This window comes from Saimiri boliviensis, chromosome 3, assembly GCF_048565385.1.
Source record: "Saimiri boliviensis isolate mSaiBol1 chromosome 3, mSaiBol1.pri, whole genome shotgun sequence".
Classification (NCBI taxonomy): Eukaryota; Metazoa; Chordata; class Mammalia; order Primates; family Cebidae; genus Saimiri; species Saimiri boliviensis.
Genome location: NC_133451.1, coordinates 99981026 through 100002741, shown reverse-complemented (window position 1 = coordinate 100002741; position 21716 = coordinate 99981026). Strand labels below are relative to the sequence as shown.

The 21716-nt window shown below is 45.4% G+C and overlaps 2 protein-coding genes and 2 long non-coding RNA genes across 4 annotated transcripts in view; 3 read left to right on the top strand and 1 right to left on the bottom strand.

Moving 5' to 3' along the window:
- Positions 1–834, bottom strand: part of SGMS2 (sphingomyelin synthase 2) — a 176864-nt gene extending 176030 nt beyond the window's left edge. Inside the window, exon 1 of the mRNA XM_074396543.1 lies at positions 735–834. The gene's annotated coding sequence lies outside the window, so the exon portion shown is untranslated. The remainder of the gene's footprint in view (positions 1–734) is intronic.
- A 1960-nt stretch (positions 835–2794) lies between these two features.
- Positions 2795–8691, top strand: LOC141583911 (uncharacterized). Its single transcript, XR_012516748.1, has 3 exons — positions 2795–3055; positions 3185–3298; positions 7699–8691. It is a non-coding gene; the product is annotated as an uncharacterized LOC141583911 (long non-coding RNA).
- Positions 8692–8696: 5 nt separating this feature from the next.
- On the top strand, positions 8697–13612 carry LOC120363590 (uncharacterized). The gene is made up of 3 exons (XR_005579090.2): positions 8697–9221; positions 9590–9702; positions 12991–13612. It is a non-coding gene; the product is annotated as an uncharacterized LOC120363590 (long non-coding RNA).
- A 6634-nt stretch (positions 13613–20246) lies between these two features.
- Positions 20247–21716, top strand: part of PAPSS1 (3'-phosphoadenosine 5'-phosphosulfate synthase 1) — a 107706-nt gene continuing 106236 nt past the window's right edge. Inside the window, exon 1 of the mRNA XM_003929475.4 lies at positions 20247–20390. Coding sequence (XP_003929524.1) covers positions 20331–20390 — 60 coding nt within the window. The 5' untranslated portion in view covers positions 20247–20330. The remainder of the gene's footprint in view (positions 20391–21716) is intronic.

The following is a 21716-nucleotide window of genomic DNA, read 5'->3' as shown; positions in this document are numbered from 1 at the left end:
GTCTACATATAGATTTGTAGATGAATGTTCATGGCAACTCTATTTACAATAGTCCCAAACTGAAATGACCCAAATGTCCATCAACAGATGAAAGAATAAACAAACCATAGCATATCTATAAAAATACTATTCAGCAATAAAATGGAATGAACTACTGATACACATGAAAACGTTGGATGAATCGCATGATAATTATGTTAAAAGAAGCCATAGAAAAGAACATATGCTGCATCTCATTACTTATGACTCAGCTACTTTAACATATATAAATTATTAATATTATGACAATGTTTTACATAGAGTAAGGGGTACAAAGACCATTTGTGGTTTTAATTAAATTACTCTTTTCAGATATCACTGGAACCAAAATTAAGAACCTAGAATATTTTTAGAGCAGAAAAAAATATCCTGAGACAAATTTATCTACCTCCAGCCCTTATCTTATAGATGAGATAGCTGAGGTTCATGGAAATTACATAGTTTACTCAAGGCCATGTAATTGGTAGAACATAGAATTCCAGGAAGTTATTTCCACTCACTGTGAAGAGCTTCTTCCAATTACAGGCAAGCCATAATTTAAAAATATAATTTTTAGTAACCTGGCCTTACAAAATGCATTATTTGGGGCTTTTTTTCAATAATGAAAAATAATGACTGTGTTAACCACAAGGAAATGCTTCAGATAAAATTAATAACTGATATTTCAAGGTTTCTTTAAGCCCTATTCCTCTTACCTCATTTTATTTGAGTAAATTTCCTTGGTGGAGAAGATATACCTTCAGAGTTTTGCTGAGTCGTTGGTAAAATGAAACTGCCTGACTAGAGGAATGTTTTCTCGCAGATTAACCTAGAAATCTTCTGGCAAGTCCCAATGACTTGAACGGGTAAGCCTCATCTCCTATTCCATCACTTTGGGGGTGGGGCAGGATTTCAACACATGAATCATACGGTGACACAAACATTCAGACTTCAGAAGCATTCGTTATTGGTTTCTCACAACAGAAAGTGAAACTTTCTATCTCCTCTCCTACCAGCACCACACACACATCCTCATTCTCATATCCCTTCAACTGCTCCAGCTAGTTATATTGCAGTTTTGGTAAGGTTTATCTTCATAGTTTACATGATCATGACTAAGTGTGTGTAACTTAGAACTAAGCCCTGTAGTAAAACCATCATTACCTTCGCTTTTAGCACAATATTTTTCCTCTGAATTTTTGTGTGCACATATGCACGTGTGTGAACGTATGTATAGTTTTCCTTGTGGAATGCCTTGTTGTTTTGTTCTCTTCTTAAATAGTAGTAATTTCATATGTAAAAAAGGGAAACATTACAGAAATATACCCATGCTCTTTATTTATTTATTTTTAAAGAATACTTCATACGTGGTAAAGGAAACACTCCTGGTGCCCCACCCACATCCCTTTAATTCCTACTATCATGGCAAAGATCATTCTGACTTTCCCCTGTGAATAGTTCCATTTCTTTGCATGAGGGCTTCCTTTGGAACCAGTATCTTCTTGACCTACCTGCATGCAATCCAAAAATATCAGGGAATGAATATTCCCTGGGCGTAGTCCTTGACTAATGACTGAAGAGCGTTGCATAAATAACCCCAACTCCCTCTCCTCTTGGGTAAATCTACTCTGAAGCACATGTTCAATGCTGTTTGTTAGTGTTAGTTGGATTAAGCTTCAGTTTCTCATGATGCCTTTTCTTTTCTTTCTTTCTTTCTTTCTTTTTTTTTTTCTTTTTTTTTTTTTTTTGAGATAAAATCTTGCTCTGTTGCCCAAGCTGGAGAGCAGTGGTATGATCTTGCCTAACTGCAACCTCTGCCTCCCGGGTTCAAGTGATTCTAGTGCCTCAGCCTCCTGAGCAGCTGGGACTACAGGCATGCACCGTATGCCCGGGTAATTTTTGCATATTTTGTAGAGCGGGGGTTTCTTCATGTTGGGCTGGTTAGTCTCCAACTCCTGGGCCCAAGTGATCATCCTGCCTCAGCTTCCCAAAGTGCAGGGATTACAGGCCTGAGCCACCATGCCTGGCCCCAGGATGCCTCTTTGATAAAACACTATTGGTTTCCTTCCTGTCCCTGTATCACTTTCCTATTCCACTAACAGTGTTTAGTAGAGGCTTGCAGGATCACCTCTCAAACAAATTACTTGTACTAGAATCCTTCTCTCCAGGCCTGCTTCTTAAATAATCCAAACGAAGACAGTTAGTGCTGAGCACAGCTAACTATATCACACTGTAGGGCACAAGGTATTTGGCATCTCAGTTTTAGAGATGCTGAAATGGATCAGTGGATGCAGGTAGCGCCAGCCTGATCCCTTCATTATAAAATTATCTTTTCTACCTTTCACCTAATACTTTGTAGCACTCACTCATGATCATTGCTTGTATCTATTAATATTACTTCATAAGGCATTTAAAATGGCATTTTTAAAATCCAGTATTTTTTCTGCATTAGCTAAAATTCTTCTGTCAGTACAAACTTTTCCTTTATCAACCAGTTGATTACTCAAAAAACAGCTTGTACAGAAAAGGGAGGATACATGGGTCCTTTTTGATAACTTCAAGCAGTTATCTAACCTGAATTATTGCTTGTTGTCGAATCATTTTTAATTTGGCTATTCCTAGCAGATGCTTTATCGATTTCATCTTTTCCGAAAAGGTCTCTCAGGGTTTCTGACTTCTCTGAGAGCCATCTTGCTGAGTGCCCTCTAGACCTGGGACACGGGGTCACCCTGGGATTACCGTCAGTCTGGGGATTCCCTTTAGCTGTCTCCAGGGTAAAAATTCTTGTTTTCTGAATGCCATGCTTTCTCCTTTCATTTTTGTGGAACACGTTCCCAGAATCAAGCCAGGTCTGGCTGCGTTTTCTCAAAGACCAATAACGAGAAGCGGACAAACTAGGAAAGAAGGAAATTTATTGCTGTCACCAGATACAGGGAGAAGGCCGGCGACAATTCCACTAGACCAACTCCAGGTGTTACAATTTTCTTAGCACTTACATATGTTGGGATTCTGTGCCTACGTGCAGTATAGCATTCATGTAAGTCTATTGGTAACTAATTTTGTTTCGACTAAAAGGTCAGAGGCAGGTGGGGTCAGTACCTGCAAGGCCTGTCTACTGTGGTACCAGAGTGATGGAGTGATGATTTCTATATTATCTCCTTTACAGCTTGGTCTGGAGAGCTGCCTTGGACTCCCCAGTGAATTTATTCAAACAGCTACCTGTCTTATCTTGACTCGTCTCAGATTTCATCAACTCATGATAGCTCCTGGCACCAGGAATGTAAGACTGTCTCTATTATTTTGGCTTGCTCTAGGTTAGGGAGAAGGCTTGACCATATGTTTCATTGCTAGCTTTGACGTCTGGGCACTGATTTCCCTAGGTTTAACTATTTGCTCAATGTTAGGGCAGCTTTATGGACATTTGTCGACATAACCAAAGTGCTGTGCAGGCCTGTCTGTGTGATTGTCAGCGAGAACTGGCCTGCCACAATCCCCACTGTCAACTTGTGCATGATTTCTAAAATGCGTGTGCCAGAGGAGCTGCTGGAATGCTGGATGTTGTGATCATTCTGGCTACTTCCTGCTGAGAGGAGTCGTCGTCAGCGGTTCTTGCACGTGGGGCTGGAGTGTTCTCTGAAGTGTTTTTCATTTCGGGATCTAAGGGGCAGTGCCTGTTGAAACATAACGGCATGAGTCCAAGGAATGTTCTGGAACAGCACAGAGCAGCAATACACTCCACAGCATAAAGCGACACCTATGCCTAGGAGAATGGCTAAGAACGCTAGAATATTCTGCCACCAAGAGGGCCTTCTACCAAACCATGATGCAAGGAGATCATTTAGTGACAGCTCTAGCCTGGAGGTGGCCTGAGTTTGCAGATCTTTTCACGCCAGGGAGATGTTCCCAGAGTTATCTGGAATATACACACAGTATTCAGTTCTGATGAGGGCACAACCTCCCACTCGAGCTGCAGTAAGGATGTCTAAGTCCATTCGGTTTTGTAGAATAGCTTCCACGTATGATACACTTCAGTATTTATCAGGGCGATCTCCTGAGGCTGTCATTCCGAGCCCTTCGGGTAAAGTTAGCCAGGGCATCTGTGTGCCACGTAACAGTTTCTAGCCTAACTGAGGGCATGAATACTGCAGCTAAACGATCATACTAATGAAAGACTGATCTAGTCCACCTATTAATCGTATGTGGAAGATTGGCTAGATTTTGTTTTTTGTTTTTTACCCAGTGGCCTTGTGCCTGTGGGAGGCCTAGAGGGCAGCACCCTAGCCAGCCCTCAGGGAGCGGTGGCCGCAAACTGGGGCCGCAAAGCCATCGTATCAAGTCCTGTTGGGAGCGTACCGGGCCGTTGCTCCCAATCTGTAGGCCAGGTCATTGTGACCAATCTATGGCAAATGCGTCCCTTTTCCGGAGCACTATAATATGTTGGCACCGATCTGGGAGAATCCATCCCCTAACCTGCATGGTTTTGGGCCAGCGGCTGAGGGGGTGGTTTCATTGTTCACAGCTCAAGTGGGCTAGTTGACTCAGGTGCCCGGTAGAGGTCATTAACCATGTGAGTCCATCCCAAATTTGGAGAAAGCCACTCTGGCATCAAACATTTTGGGGTTTAAAAGTTTGGATGAGCACGTTGGGGTCTAACAAGGGAGGAGCTAGCGCTCTAACTTCATCTCATGTTTCATTCATTGAGAACGGCTTTTCATGTCCTGGATCATTTAAAGTTGTGTTGATGGGCCATTCTGACACATTTGCCCCACTCATGCCCATCATTTGTGACCCGGTCCAGTGTTTTAAATCCAGGAAGACTTGTAAATGTCTCCAGTCTTTCCCTTGCATAGGTGAGACCCACCACGGTGAAACTGTGGTGCTAGAAAGGGGTAATAGGCCACAGACCCACCAGGAATCACACTAAAGGCTATCTGCATAGATCTGTGCCCACTGCAGAAAGAGGTTAGAAGTGTGTGCAGAAACAATACTAGGTGTAAACAGGAAGAGTAGGATAAAAGGAATTCTTATCGCTTTCTGAATAGAAACTTCAGGTCCTCTAGGGGCTCTTCCTCCCACTGAGTGGCCACAGATGTTTCTGTAGTAGAGGGCTCAGGTGAGTGGAATTTCTTTACCTGCACAGGATGAACCCAGGGTTTGATGCCTGCTAGTTTCAGTGCCGAGTCGGTAGTTAGCAGCCCGTCATGGCGCTCTTTCCATTTCTCCTGTAGTTGTTGGGCAGGACCAGCTTCCTTCCATTCCTTCAGCAGCACTTGACCAGCAGGCTGGAATGGGTGGCGGGCTCCCATGGAGCCTATGACGCCTCTGTTAGAAGCAAACTTATGCAAGGGGTCAAGAGTTTGTCCCAAGTGAGTGGCATAAGTTTTAACAGCTAGTTCCTTGTCTGGAGACATTCTAGTGACCCGGGACAAGTTGGCTGTAAAAGCCCTCTCGAAATGATTTCATAGGGACTTAATTTGATCCCACTTCTGGGGTCTGTTCTTACCCGGAACAGTGCAGTCCCCAGCACCTGAAGCCACTTTAGCTGTGTTTGCTGACGTAGCTTGGCGAGAGTTGTTTTCAAGGTATGATTCATTCTTTGAGTTTGTCTGGAGGATTGAGGCTTCCAGGCTGTGTGTAGCTTCCACTTTATCCCTAGCACTTTACTTACTAGTTCGGTTATTTCTGATGTGAGTGAAGCTCCATTATCACTCTGGATCATGTCAGGAAACCCATATTGAGGTATGATTTCCTTTAACAGTACCTTAACTACTTCCATTGCCTGCTCAGAGCAGCATGGGTATGCCTCTACCCAGCCTGAGAAGGTGTCCAGTAGAACTAGCAGATACTTGTTCCCTCCGGGGGCAGGTAGCATTTGAGCAAAGTCGACTTGCCAGTTCTCTAGCGGTCATTTTCCTCTCCCTTGCTCTCCAGGCTGTCCTGTACTATGGTGTTGGGCTCATTTTTAGTACGAAAACTGCGTCGTTGGATTATACTTTCCAAGTGGCCCCTCAGTCATTTTCCTTTCATATACTTCTATACAAAAGTTAACGAGGCATCTTGTCCAAAATGTGTGCCGTCATGAATATATTTTAGCATTGGGTGAAGAATTTGCTCTGACACCTAAACCAGGCCTTTGTCATTCCATTTCCAGCCATTTTCATCCTGAATAAACCCTTTGTCCTTGGCCACTTTTTCATCTTCAAGACTATAGCTGGGTTTGAAGGCTGCCAAATCTATTTTGGGAATTAAAGGTGCCTGGATGTCAACGTTGGTGCTGGCTAGGTGCCTGGCTATGCGATCTGAGAAAGCATTTCCCCTAGCTACTTCAGAATTGTTGCTGTGATGGCCTGGGCAATGCATAATAGTTGTTTCTCTTGGGGCCTTTATCGCCTCTGGTACCTCTAACACATGTTTTGCGTATTTGATTTCAGTATTGTCAGTCTTTGGTAGGCCCTTTTCTCTCCCTGTGCATGGACTATCATGCAGGCGTATTTGGAATCAGTGTAGATGCTGGTGCTCTTCTCTTGGAAGAGTTGTAAGGCTCTGGTAAGGGGGATTAACTCAGCTTTCTGTGCAGGAGTCCCTGTTGGGAGAGTTCTTGCCTCTATTACCTCGGAGAGACTCACTACAGCATAGGCAGCGTTCCTTCTTCTGTTGATGACTAAGCTGTTCCCGTTGGTGAACAGTGTCCAGTCTGCACATGAGAGGGATGTGTCCTTCAAATCTGGGAAGCTAGAAAATACCTACCTGATCAATAACTTCCAGGCAGTCATGTGTTAGTTCCTGCGATTCCCCAGTAGGTGGCAGCAAAGTGGTGAGGTTTGTTTAAGGTTCCAGTGGTCTGCAGTTTCACTGCGGGGACATCTAGCAGGATAGCCCGGTATCAGCCTCATCTGCCCGCCAATAGCCAATAGCCACCTTTCTGTTCTGACAACGCCGAGACTTGGTGTGGCACATAAATTGTGGTGGGCTGACCCTCTTTCTGTTACGAAGAGGTGGGTTCCTCTTTGTAACAGAAACCCCAAGTATTCTACAGTGTGCTTGCGTATTTGGGCCTTCTGACTTGAAACTTTATACCCACAAGCTGCCAAGTGGTTTAGGGTCTTCACAGTGTTTTTTTTGACGTTCTTGTTTTGAGGGGCCAGAAATTAATAAATTGTCCACGTATTGAAGTAGCACCCCATTGACTCATTGCAAGCCTCTTAAGGCTTGAACCAAAGCCTCTCCAAATATGTCGGGGAGTTTTTAGACCTTTGAGGGAGCACAGTCCAGCAATATTGAAACTACAGATGTCTCAGGTTCTGTCCATCTATTTCCACTGGTAGGCAAAAGAAGGCATCTTTAAGTCTAGCACTGTAAACCATTTCCGATCCTTAGGTAGTGAAGCAAGCATAGCGTACGGGTTAGCCACGGTGGGGTGAATGTCTTCCACGATATCATTAATTTCTCTGAGATCTTGCACGAACCTATATTTATGGGAATGAAGCTTCTTTACTGCCAGGAAAGGAGTATTGTATGAGAATTGACAAGGCCTTATTAAGTCATATTGCAAAAACCAGATTAATACCGGCTGGATACCTTCCAAGACTTCCTTCTTTAAGGGGTATTGTTTTCTTCAGACAGGTTGGGCCTTTTCCTTCCGTTTGATTTTTGTTGGACTCACCTTAATTTCTCTCCCAGGTTGGTCGGATGCCCAGATTTCTGGCTTCACCTTTTCCAAGTCCTCTTAATGAATTGCCTCTGCCTCTGGGTGTGGGGCCTCAGTGCCCACCGGCAGTGTTTGCAGCCGAAGTCCGTGCTCTGGAGGAACTTGAAGACACACCTGACGTTTCTCCAGGCGGAAGATGATCTGAGCCTCTAACCTGCATAGTAAATCTCTGCCAAGTAAAGGAATCGGGCAGTCTGACGCGTAAAGGAATTGGTGAGTTATCAAATCGTTGCCCACTTTACATGAAATGGGTGCAGGAACTGTTCTGATTTGGGAGTTAACACACCAATCTCTAAGCTTTCTGACACTTTCTGTCCGTAGAGTGAGGGTATATTGTCGGGGTATACTGGGGTATATATAGTTGGAGTGTATTGACAGCAGGTGTCAGAAAGCTTACTGATTGGTGTATTAACTCCCGAATAACTAGCATCAGTATCATCTCTACCTGAGGCTCCTGTGGGAAAATTTTGACGTCAGATAGAGTTGGAGCTGTTGGGAGTCTCGGGCACCCTCAGTTTTCCTCAGATTCTTTTCTGGGCTTGACAGCCATAGTGACCTGGGTTCCTTCTGATTTAAGTTGGGACAGTCTCTCTTCCAGTGCCCTATTTCCTGACAGTAAGCATATTGGTCCTTTTCTATTTTCCTTTTGTGCCTTGGGGGCCCTTTTTTCTTGGGTTTCCTCCTGCAGCTGCTGGGTGCATAGCTGCCTGCCAAAGTGCCTGGGTTTCCTTGGTCTCCCCAGTATTATATACCTTAAAGGCAATGTTGATTATCCGGGAAGCTTCATTCTAATTGCCTCCTCCACTTTTTGTAGTTTCTTCTTAACGTCTGGGGCACTTTGCCCTATAAAGGTCATATTCACCATTCTAGGATTTTCAGGGCCCTGTGGGTCTAACTCTGTATACTTCCTATATGTCTAACAGATCTGGTCCACAAATTCTGAGGGGTCCTCAATGGGTTTCTGCTGAAGTGCCTGTATTTTGTTCAGACTTTCAGGTCTTGGCACCCTTGATCCAAAGTCCTTTAGGATCCACTTTCGATAGCATTCCAGTTGATTCATCCCATCTCCACCTGCCTCCTTAGGATCCCAGTTAGGGTCAGTTCAGCGAGTTGCCTCATTAGGGTCCTGGTATAATTGGGGCTTTTGTCATGAAGGCACCATGCTTCCCGCTTTGTCTTACCTAATACTAGCCTTCTTTCATCTGCTGTGAGCATGATGTTTAGGTGGGCTTGCACATCAGCTCATGTAGGGCAATGGGTGATAAACCGTTGGGTCATTTTCTGGGGATCTGCCCTGTAGGAAGAATTGGAATTTTTCCAATTCAGTAAACCAGGCGTGGAAAAGGAACGACTATATGCTCAATAATATCCTGCTGGAGCTCCTTGCTGATGAGTTCCCTCAGGATACCGTGAGTTTGTCAGTGCTCACCGGCAGTGCTTGCAGCAGCAGTCCGTGCTCTGGAGGCGCTTGAAGACACATCTGACGTCTCTCCAGGTGAGGCCTCTAACTTGTGTAGTAAATCTCTGCCAAGTGAAGGAATCAGGCAGTCTGACACATAAAATAATTGGTGAGTTATCAAATCGTTGCCCAGTGTATTGCTATAACTGGATACAGGGAGAAGGCCAGAGATAATTCCACCAGACCAACCCAAAGTGTTGCAATTTTCTTAGTGCTTACATAGGTTGGGGTTATGTGCCTATGCGCAGTATAGCATTTGTCTAAGTCTATTGGTAACTAATTTTATTTCAAATAGAAGGTCAGGCAAAAAATGCTTGCTAAGTCTGATTAAAAGGGACCCAGTACCTTCAAGGCCTGTCTACTGTGGTACCGGAGCAATGACTTCTATTTTGTTTCTTTTACAGCTTTGTCTGGAGACCTGCTTAGACTCTCCAATGAATCCATTCAAACAGCTGCCTCTCTTACCTTGATTCGTCTCAGATTTCATTGACCCGAGATGGGTCCTGGCACCAGGAAAGTAAGACTGTCTCTATTATTTTAATTTGCTCCTGGTTAGGGAGAAAGCTTGACCATATGTTTCATTTCTAGCTTTGATGTCTGGGCACTGATTTCCCTAGGTTTAACTATTTGCTCAATGTTAAGGCAGCTCTGTGGAAATTTGTGTAGCTGAAGGGCTATGCAGGCCTGTCTATGTCAGGGAAATTCTGTGTCAGGGAAATTGTCAGGGAAAATTCACCTGACACAGAACATATCCTCCAGTATTTCCTTGAGAAAGGATATATAGTAATTCCAAATTCTGCCTGAAAATATTTACAGAGCTCTGAAGATATTCATCCATTTTTCTTCTAACTTGCAGTATTTTTCTTGACAACTTCTAATTCATTTTTATTCCTGACTCTTTGTTTGCGAACTCTTCTTCTCTTTGGAGGCTTGTAGAGTTTCCAAATAATTTAGAACTATTGTATAACAGTATTCTGAAACTTCATGGTGCTATGCTTTTCTGTGGTTGATTTTATCTGTTGAGTTAGGCATTCAGGAAAGGATTTCAGTTCTAAGAAATTTCATTAAATAATTGCCATGGTGATTTTCTTCTGTGAGTTTTCTCTGTCTTTTTTTTGGTTTCTAAAACTTCTAATACTTGAATGTTAGATTTCCTGGACTGTTCTTTTCTTTCCAAAAAAAACTATGCTGTATTTCCCACCTCTTGGGATTTTTGCTCTGCATTCTGAAAGATCTATCAACCATTTTCCTCCATTCCTGCTATCATATTCAAGAACCTAATTTTGTTTTCTGCATTGCCATTTCAGTGATTAATCTTTCAGTATGTATTTCACTAATATGGTTTGGCTCTGTGTCCCTACCCAAATCTCATCTCGAATTGTAATCCTGATGTGGAGGGAGGAAGGTGATGGATCATGGCGACAGTTTCCCCCACGCTGTTCTCATGATAGTGAGTGAGTTCTGACAAGAGATGATGGGTTTGTAAGTGGAAGTTTTTCCTGCTCTTTGCTCTCCTACCTCCATATAAGAACCATTCCCAGGATAAATTCCCCTGCTCCTTCACCCACACCAGATTTGCAGCTCTCTGGAATCCCCTCCTGGATCTTCCCCTCTGGGGTCCCTTTCCACCCAGTGTGGAAGCTGTCTTTCCTCTCTTGGATTCCATCTTTCTGGATTCTCTGACTTAGTGTGAGGGAATTTTCCTTCTCTGGTTTCTCCCTCTGGGAATCCTTCTCACTCAGTGGGAGAGCAGCTTTTCTTTCTCTCATTCAATATGAGAGCTAGCTTTTCCTTCTCTCTCCTTCTCCTTTTTCTCTCTCTGCCTAAATAAATCACTTTTCTGCAACACTTTTGGGGTCTGGTATTTATTTTATGAGTGCATTATGCTGTGGTCTCCTCTCTCATTCTTGAGAGAGTGATAGACCGAGAACCTGGAGCAACATCCCCTCAGGGAAGTTGAGGGCTCCCCTGAATCCCTGAACCCCAACAGTTCTAGAGGAACAGAATATTAAGGATAGAGTTCTTTCATTGGTTTTGGGGTTTCTGGAGCTGGCTGATTAATATGATTAGACTCAAAAATGCTAAGGACTCTATTTCTAATAGTGTGGAGAACACTGATAGTCTTTGGCAGAAACTGTTTAGAGAGCTATACAAAATAAATGCATTTGACACTCCTGATTCACCACTTGTGAGAGGCAAGGAGTTGAATAACTATACATAATACCTTTGACCATATGTGGAGAACAAGAAACATAATGAAGCTAGTTGGTTGCTCCTAAGTTCAGTGGACAAAGTGATGAAAGAAAATTATAAACTCAGGGATTCTGTCTCCTGGCTTCAGAGCAAATACTGAACCTCAAATCTGCTAAGGCTGCCCTGAGTGAAAGTCTTATCTCCTGTGGTGAAAGAACTGAAACTGTGGAAAAACAGATACGAGCTCATATGTGAGTGGCTGACCTGTAATGGAAGGCGCATGCACAGCCTCTCCAGGTGTCTACTCTTAAAGTGAGGGCATCAGTTGGAAAAAAATGGGACCTTGAAACTTGGAATGGGGATGTGTGGGAGGACCCTGATGAAGTTGGGGGACACTAAGTTTGTAAACTCTGATGAATATTTTTTACCAGCTTCCCCATCCACAGTAATGGCAACATCCCCTACCTGACCCATGCTGCCATCAGCCTTTCCACCTTTGTCTGAGGAGATAAACCCTGAGCTGCCTGGGGCAACAGTGATGGCCTCCCCTCAGGCAGTTGTCAGGCAAGATAATGTTGATTCTCCTCAGGAAGCACCCCCAACACCTCTGTTTGCCTCTAGACTTATAACTAGAGTCTCAGTGGGCCCCAAGAGGTGAGGTTCAGAGTGTGACCCACGAGGAGGTACACTACACTCGAAAAGAACTGTTTGAGTTCTCTAAGTTATATAAACAGCAACCTGGAGAACAGGCATGGGAATGGATATTAAGGGTGTGGGATAATGGTAGAAGGAACATTGAATTGGATCAGTCTGACTGTATTGATTTGGGCCTGCTTAGTGGGCCTTTAATGTTGCAGTGTAGGGAGTTAAAAAAGTTCTAATAGTTTATTTGCTTGGTTAGCTGAAATATAGATTAAAAGATGACCCACAGTGAGCAAGCTGGAAATGCCTAATATCCCTTGGTTTAATGTGGAGGAAGGGATCCAAAGGCTTAGGGAGATTGGTATGGCGGAGTGGATTAGTCACTTTAGACCTACTCATCCCAGCTGGGAGGGTCCAGAAGGTATACCCTTGACCAATGCCTTGCTAAATAGATTTGTGAGGGCAGCATCTGCATTTTTGAAGAGCCCGTAATTGCTCTTCTCTTCATGTTAGATCTAACAGTGGGAACCACAGTCGCTGAATTACAAAATTTAAATACAATGGAAATAATTGGATCCTGAAGTGGCAGGGGCCAAATGGTGGCACTGACCTGTCAAAGGCATAGCTAACAGCATGGATAGCAGAGGCAAAGTGGCGATCAGAGTGATCTGACACGTGTAGAGCTCTGGCATTGGCTAATTAATCACAGTATTCCTGGAAGTGAAATTGATAGGAAGCCCACTGCATTCCTACTTAAATTATACAAACTGAAAACTTCTAGGTCGAATGGACAAAAGATTAATTTGAATCATAAAAACAGAATCATGGTCTCTCAATCAATTTCCAGACTTGAGCCAGTTTACAGACCCAGAACCCCTTGAATGAAGGGGAGGCCCGGTCCCCTTGAGGAAGAACACCACTACATTACTGGCAATTTATGCAGTAAATCTTTCTCCCATCCTTCCCCAAGGAGACCTCCGACCTTTTACCAGGGTAATTGTGCATTGGAGAAAGAGAAGTGATCAGACATTTTGGGGACTACTGGACACTGGCTCTGAGCTGACGTTGATTCCAGGAGACCCAAAACATCATTGTGGTCCTCCAGTTCCAAGTATGGGATTGTGGAGGTGTGGAGGAAAAGTTAAACATTAAATTTGAACTCAGTTGAACGTGGACAGAAACAATGGTCACCAATCCCGGAACAGGCTACATGAACCTCTTGAGGCATTCATCCAGCACTGTTTCGGAGAAATCTGTTCTTGTATGTTAGTTACTGAAAAGCAACAGACAATCGCAAAAATAGGTTGACCTTTTTGTGTCCTTGAGCTCAGGCACAAAGGGTCCTTGGGACTGGGTCAAACAACTCGTTATGCAAGAGCTATGGTCCCAGACCACACTGAAGCTCCACAAGACCTCTCCTCGTCTGTGCATGGATGGATGGCTGACTCTGGAGCCCCGGCTTCTCAGTCTGGTGATGATTCCTCCACAGTCTATTGGGTGTATGTGTGTATGTGTATATATCTGCCCTCTCCATTTCCCACTGTGATTTGCATATTATATCTGCATTGTCACATCCTTGGTATAAAGGCTGTTTACTCCTAAAAGTATTGTTGTGTGCCTTTTCTTTTCCCCTTGTGCACTTCCTATGTGGAACAGGAGGTCAGGTAATTAACGGAGTGTCCCTGGACTCATTCTGTCGTCATTTCCTCAGTGCCAGGATGTGTAATTGGCATAGATATACTTAGCAGCTGGCAGAACCCGCACATTGGCTCTCTGACTGGAAGGGTAAGGGTTAATATGGTAGGAAACGCCCAGTGGAAGCCATTTGAGCTGCCTCTACCTAGAAAAATAGTAAATTAAAACTAAGTAAAAAAAAAATAGTAAATCAGAAACAATATTGCACCTGGAGGGATTGTGGAGATTAGTGCCACCGTCAAGGACTTGAAAGACCCGGGGTGGTGATTCCCACCACATCCTCATTCAATTCTTTCATTTGGCCTGTGCAGAAGAAAGATGGATCTTGGAGAATGACAGTGGATTATCATAAGCTTAACCAGGTGGTGACTCCAATTGCAGCTGCTGTACCAGATGTGGTTTCATTGCTTGAGCAAATTAACACAGCTCTTGGTACCCGGTATGCAGCCATTGACTTGGCAAATAGCTTTTTCTCCATTCCTGTCCATAAGGCCCACCAGAAGCAATTTGCCTTCAGCTGGCAAGGCCAGTAATATATCTTTACTATCCTACCTCAGGGGCATATCAACTCTCCAGCTTTGTGTCATGATCTTACTCGGAGAGAACTTGATTGCTTTTTGCTTCTGAAAGGCATCACACTGGCCCGTTACATTGATGTCATTATGCTGATTGGATCAAGTGACCAAGAAGCAGCAAACACACTAAACTTACTGGTGAGACATTTGTGTGTCAGAGTATGGGAAATAAATCCCACTAAAATTCAGGGAACTTCTACCTCAGTAAAATTTCTAGGGGTCCAGTGGTGTGGGGCCTGTCAAGATTGTCCTTACAAGGCGAAGGAGAAGTTGCTGCATTTGGCCCCTCCTACTACAAAGAAAGAGGCACAATGCCTAGTGGGCCTATTTGGATTTTGGAGGCAACACAGATTTGTCATTTGGGTGTATTACTCCATCCCATTTATCGAATGACTCAAAAGGCTGCCAGTTTTTGGTGGGGTTCGGAACAGGAGAAGGCTCAGCAACAGGTCCAGGCTGCTGTGCAAGCTGCTCTGCCACTTGGGCCCTATGACCCAGCAGGTCCAATGGTGCTTGAGGTGTCAATGGCAGACAGGGATGCTGCTCAGAGCCTTTGGCAGGTCCCATTTGTGAATCACAGCGGAGGCCCCTAGGATTTTGGAGCAAGTCCCTGCCATCTTCTGCAGATAACTACTCTCCTTTCGAGAGACAGCTCTTGGCCTGTTACTGGGCTTTTGTGGAAACTGAATGTTTAATGATGGGCCATCAAGTCACTATGGGACCCGAAGTACCTATCATGAACTGGGTGCTTTCTGACCCATCTAGCCATAAAGTAGGTCATGCACAGCAGCATTCCATCATCAAATGGAAGTGGTATATATGTGATCGGGCTTGAGGAGGTCCTGAAGGCACAAGTAAATTATAGGAGGAAGTGGCTCAAATGCCCATGGTACCAACTCCTGCTACCCTGCCTTCTCTCTCCGAGCCTGCACCGATTGACTCATGGGGAGTTCCTTATGATCAACTGACAGAGGAAGGGAAGACTAGGGCCTGGATCATACATGGTTCTGGATGATATGCAGGCACCACCTGAAAGTGGACAGCTACAGCACTACAGCTCCTTTTTAGGACATCTCTGAAAGATGGCAGTGAAGGAAGATCTTCCCAGTGGGAGAAACTTGAGAAACTTTGAGCAGCGCATCTGGCTGTGCACTTTGCATAGAAGGAGAAATGGCCAGATGAGCAATTATATACTGATACATGGGCTGTAACCAGTGGTTTGGCTGGATGGTCAGGGACTTAGAAGAACCATGATTGGAAAATTGGTGACAAAGAAATTTGGGGAAGAGGTACATGGATGCATTTTTCTGAGTGGTCAAAAACTGTGAAGATATTTGTATTCCATGTGAGTGTTCACCAACAGGTGTTCACCTCAGTGGAGGAAGAGTTTAATAATAAAGTGGATAGGATGATCCATTCTGTGGACAACCACTCAGCCTCTTTCCCCAGCCACCCTTGTCATTGCCCAATGGGTCCATGAACAAAGTGGCCATGGTGGCAGGGATGGAGGTTATGCATGGGCTCAGCAACATAGACCTTCACTCACTAAGGCTGATCTGGCTACGGCCACTGCTGAGTGCCTAATTTGCCAGCAGCAGAGACCAATGCTGAGCCCTTCATATGGCAACATTCCTCAGGGCAATCAGCCAGCTACCTGGTGGCAGGTTGATTATATTGGACCTCTTCCATCATGGAAAGGGCAGAGATTTGTCCTCACTGGAATAGACACTTACTCTGAATATGGATTTGCCTATCCTGCATGCAATGCTTTTGCCAAGACTACCATCTGTGGACTCACGGAATGCCTTATCCACCATCACGGTATTCAATACAGCGTTGCCTCTGACCAAGGCACTCACTTTACCGCTCATGCTTGGTGCAGTAAATACGCTCATGCTCATGGAATTCACTGGTCTTACCATGTTCTCCATCATCCCGAAGCAGCTGGATAGAACAGTGGAATGGCCTTTTGAAATCACAACTACAACACCAGCTAGGTGATAATATTTTGCATGACTTGGGGCAAAGTTCTTCAGAAGGCCATGTAGTCTCTGAATCCGCATCCAATATATGGTACTGTGACCAGGTTCCAGGACCCAGGGGAGGCTTAGCTTGTACCCTGGTGGGCTGTTTTTTCCAGGCTCTTGGTCCCTCACTCACACAAGAATGGGAAAGAGGACACTGCCAGGTGCAGGGCACTTGCAAGTAAATATCAGACCCTGAAGAGTTTTGCAGTAAGTGATTTTTTCAGGGAGAGCGAGAAGAAAAGGAGAAAGAAAAAGAGCTTCCATGAGGTAATGGAAGAGGATCCAGATATGGAGTCCACCCCAATATGGGGGACAGGGACTTTTAACCTGGGAGGAATTCCCACTCCATCCAAGCCCTTTGGCCTATGAAAGCAGTTCCTTTAAACTTCTGGAGTGATTGATCTTCAATTTTTTTTCCTGTGCTCACGAAAGTTTAAACAAATACCTCTAAGATCCCGGATGGAGAGGTGGGTGGAGATAAGGTGCTGTGAAGTTCTTGTCTTTGAAACTACGCCCCCTGGTGGACCTGGGAAGAGAATACATTCCCTCAGTACTGTTTCTTCCATAGCCAGGATTCATGGGTCCAGGAATCAAGGGGTGGAAGTGGCACCACTCACCATCACCCCTATGATCCACTAGCAACGTTTTTGCTTCGTGTTCCTGCGATATTATGTTCTGCTGGCCTAAACATCATAGTTCCAGAGAGAGGAATGCTGCCACCAAGAAACACAACAATGATTCCATTAAACTGGGAGTTAAGATTGCCAACGGGATACTTTGGGTGCCCTCCTACCTTTAAGTTAACAGGCTTAGAAGGGAGTTGCAGTGTTGGCTGGGGTGACTGACCTAGACTATCAAGATGAAATCAGTCTACTACTCCACAGTGGAGGTCAGCAAGAGTACAGATGGAATACAGGAGATCCTATAGGGCATCTCTTAGAATTACCATAATGAGAAATTACAAGAGTCCAATCCAGGCAGGACTACAAATGGCCCAGACCCTTCAGGAATGAAGGTTTGGGTCACTCTACCAGGCAAAAACCACAACCTGCTCAGGTGCTTGCTGAAGGCAAAGGGAATACAGAATGGGTAATAGAAAAAGGTAGTCATCAATACCAGCTATGACAATGTGACCAGCTGCAGAAATGAGGACTGTAATTGTCATTTTTCCTCCTTCTTTTGTTAAAAACATGTTTGTGCATGTATACACTTGTACTAAGAAAACATCATTTTATCTCCTTTTTTATCATGTGACATAAGATTTAGTGACTTCATATCAGCATTTAAGTATCATTAACTTTATGTAATAGTACTTAAGTTGGGGACTGGTACATTTCCGGTTGTACAAAGAATAGTTGTATTATGTTAGGTGTAATTATGACTTTATTATTGTCTTATGTGAAGATTATGTATGATCTCAGGAGATGTGTATGGGTTCAAGTTGTCAAGGGTGGATTTATGATGATTAATACCTTGTGTCAACTTATTGAAGGATGTTAATATTGATCATGGGTGTGTCTGTGAGGGCGTTGCCCAAGGAGATTAACATTTGAGTCAGTGGTTGGGGAAGGCAGACCCACCCTTAATCGAGTGGGCACCATCGAATCAGCTAACAGTGAATATAAAGTGGGCAGAAAAACGTGAAGAGGAGAGATAGGCTTAGCCTCCCAGCCTACATCTTTCTCCTGTGCTGGATGCTTCCTGCCCTTGAACATTGGACTCCAGGTTGTTCAGTTTTGGGACTTGGACTGGCTCTCCTTGCTCCTCAGCTTGCAAACAGCCTATTGTAGGACCTTGTGATTGTGTAAGTTAATACTTAACAAACTCCCATATATATAGTCATAATTATATACTAACTGAATGCCATTTCCCTCTAACAAGAACCAGGACTCAGAGAAACGGTTAACTTCAGATGTGTCCCTATGTTCTCATATGAAGCTTTAGATCCTCTTCTAAGTTCATTCCTGTTATTGGCAGAATTTAGAATTATATTGAAATTCAGTTCTATGTCAGAACTCCAGATTGAAAAGTCCCTAGAAAAAGCTGAAGGGAACAAGATCAGATCTCTGTTTCAGAAATACCGCTCTGACAGCAGGTGCAAGAACGGAGTGTGTAGTTGCAGTGTGGAGAGTGGCTGCACAGGTGGGAGGATGTCCAGTTAATGGGCTTGGTGATGACTCAGGCTGGATATGGAGAAGGCCTAATTTAAGACAGCAGTAGTGGAGTAAATAGATGGGGGGCTGATTTGCTAGTCACTAACAGGCCGCAGTCTCAGGTCTTGGTGATGGGTGGGGGTGGAGGGCAGCTGTGTCACAGAGGGGCAGAGCTGCAAGCTGCTCTATTGGTGCCAAGAAAAAGCCTCGGAAAAGAGTGCTCAGAGTTATGGGTGATGGGGGGAAGATAACTCCTGGAGGAAACTCTCATGCCCCCAGCCCATCCTCCTACAAACTAGCCCTGGAATAATTGGGTGAATTTGAAAATGCCCTCTGTAGGCGGGCGTTCTATTTGGGGTTACCAGTGGCCTCTCCGGTCCTGGATTTCAGTCCTCTAGGGATTTCCGAGTAGCTCTTAATACCGAAGCCCCTTTCCGGTGTAGGTCGGAAGAAGCACTGTACAGAAATCTGATACGATGTGGGGTATCCAAGAGGAGAGGGTATAAGTGATCACTAATCTGGGTTGAGATATTCATTATTGATATCAAGAAACGGGCATTTACGTCTTTTTAAAAATAGTGTCTTGAGGCTGAGCCCCGGCTCATGCCTGTAATCCCAGCACTTTGGGAGGCCCAGGTGGGCAGATCACCTAAGGTTAGGAGTTCAAGACCAGCCTGACCAACATGGTGAAGCCCTACTGAAAATACAAAAATTAGCCAGGCGTGGTAGCGCACGCCTGAGTCCCAGCTACTGGGAGACTGAGGCAGAATCATCGCTTGAACCCCGGGAGGAGGAGGTTGCAGTGAGCTGAGATAGCATCACTGCACTCCAGCCTGGGCACACAGCGAGACTCTGTCTCAAAAAAAAAAAAAAAAAAAAAAAAAAAAAATTGGCCGGGCACGGTGGCTCACGCCTGTAATCCCAGCACTTTGGGAGGCTGAGGTAAGCAGATCACAAGGTCAAGAGATTGAGACCATCCTGGCCAACATGATGAAACTGCATCTCTACTGAAAATTACAAAAATTAGCTGGGTGTGGTGGTGTGTGTCTATAGTCCCAGCTACTTGGGAGGCTGAGACAGGAGAATTGCTTGGGCCCGGGAGGCGGAGGCTGCAGTGAGCCGAGATTGCGCCACTGCACTCCAGCCTGGCGCCTGGTCTCCCCCCCCAAAAAATTGTGTCTTGAGTAGAATTTTAAAGTGAAGCCTAACGTGGAGAACGAGCTGTTCAGTAAATCAATTCTTCCCTTTGCAAAGCTGGAAAACATTTAAAAAGTAGCTCATTTAATATGAGCACAGAAGAGGAGGACAGAAGGCCGCAGCCAGGCCTTTGGAGGAGCAGCCAGAGGGGCAGGAGCCCACATCTGCGTCCTCCCGTGCAGCCTCTGCTGAGGGAGCTCCGCACGCGGCGAGCCGCGCTCCCACGAAGCTTTTCTCCCTGCCGCTAGGACTCGCTCTCAGAGCTCTCAGCATAAAGCTGGCAGCCGCGGAGGTACAGGACGTTCCACGACTACATCTCAGGCACCGCCCCTCCCCTTGAACATCCCCTTGGTATCAGGAAGGAGGAACGCCGTCCACACTGTCGCCGGTGCGAGCGCTGAAGCTCCGCCCCCAGATTCTACTTCCGGTTCTGGCCGTTCTGCGCAGACCTCTGCCCCGGACTTATTTCCAAGGCGCGGCGCTTGCGTCACGCAACCCGGGCCACGAGCACGGGCGCGTACGCACGTCAGCGCGCGCCCGTCCGACGCGAGGAGGCCCCGCCCCCCAGCCCCGCCCCGCTCGCCGCCCTGCCCTCCTCCTGCTGCCCTGCCCTCCTACCCTCCCGGCGCAAAGAACCCCGGCTTCCCTGCGCGCTCTAAGGTCATGGAGATCCCCGGGAGCCTGTGCAAGAAAGTCAAGCTGAGCAATAACGCGCAGAACTGGGTAAGTAGGGGCAGAGGGCGAGACGCCTAGGATCCGAGGGACTGTGGGAGCAGCTTGTTTCGAAGCCGCTGCCTCTCTCCCGCCTCCTCCGCATCCTTCCAGGAGCGCGGAGCTGGGTTTCCGGGCCCCGGCGCCTCCGGGCTGGGCCGTGAGCAGCTGCGAGGCGGAGGGGCGCAGCGCAGGGTGGGGGTCTCGCCCGAGCTGGCCGCAGCGTGGGGTCAGAGCCACCGTCCGTGGGAAAAACGCCCCTACTCCCCAGCGCCTCGGCTTAGGTAAGACCCCCAGGAAAACCCTTCACACGTGAGCTGGCGGTACTTGAAACCTGAGGCTGCTGAAACCTGCAGCTGTAGAAACAGGAGCTGCCTGCGTCCCTTGGAGTGGCTTGAAGATCTGCAGAGCAGGCGGAGGCGGGCGCCTTCGACGCGTTCCTGGTTTTTCTTGGCTCTGCCAGTGCAGTTGGTCCAGGTTTGAGTCCATCTCCATGTCTTTCCATTTCTGAGTTTCAGTGTGAACGGAGAGCACTCAACAATGTGGTCATTCATGAGTTGAGACTGCCTTGAACTGAGGTTCTTTGTGTCTCTGTGTTAAATCGGAATGTTGAACAAGTTAAGGGTTTTAAAGACTCCATTCTTGGTAACAGTCAGGTGTGGGAAGACCAGTCGTTTATAATGTTTAGTAATTGCTAGTTGACTTTGTAAAGTGCTGTGTCCTCACAACGTTGCTTCCTTCCTTAATTACTCTGTGATGAGAAACAGCCTTATCTTCCTTTCAGTGTGGAGCAGGGGAGGGCCCATCTTTGGAGTCTGCAAAGGCACTGGTTTTAGGGTTAGATGGAAATATTTCACAGTCCAGTGGAATAATGAGGTTTAAATGCAATGTCTCCCAAAGCATTACTTGCTCTTAATGAGTCAAAGAAAAAAACAAAACAAGCAGTCTCAGGCAAATGTTCTTTGGAAGTCATTAATTTATCATGTCTGCTATTAAGAACTGTGTGCTGATTCCTCTCTCCTTTTATCTAACTCCATAGAAGTTGAGTAGGGGAAGGAGATAAAAGATGAATTAGAACAGTGGAGAGAGCACTGGACTCCTGGCCTGGTCTCTCATCCCAGCTTTGCCATTTACTAACTGTGTAGTCTTGGGGAAAGTCACTTCACTTATTTGAACTTCAGTTGACATAAAGGTGTAATAGTATGTACTTCACGAGATTGTTCAGATGAGCAAAGGAGACATAATGAATTTGAAAGTGCAGTGAAACCACTGGCTTGAAACTCAGACTTAGTATTCCTTCTGTTACCTTCAGGTATTTCATGGTTAGGGAAATAAGGT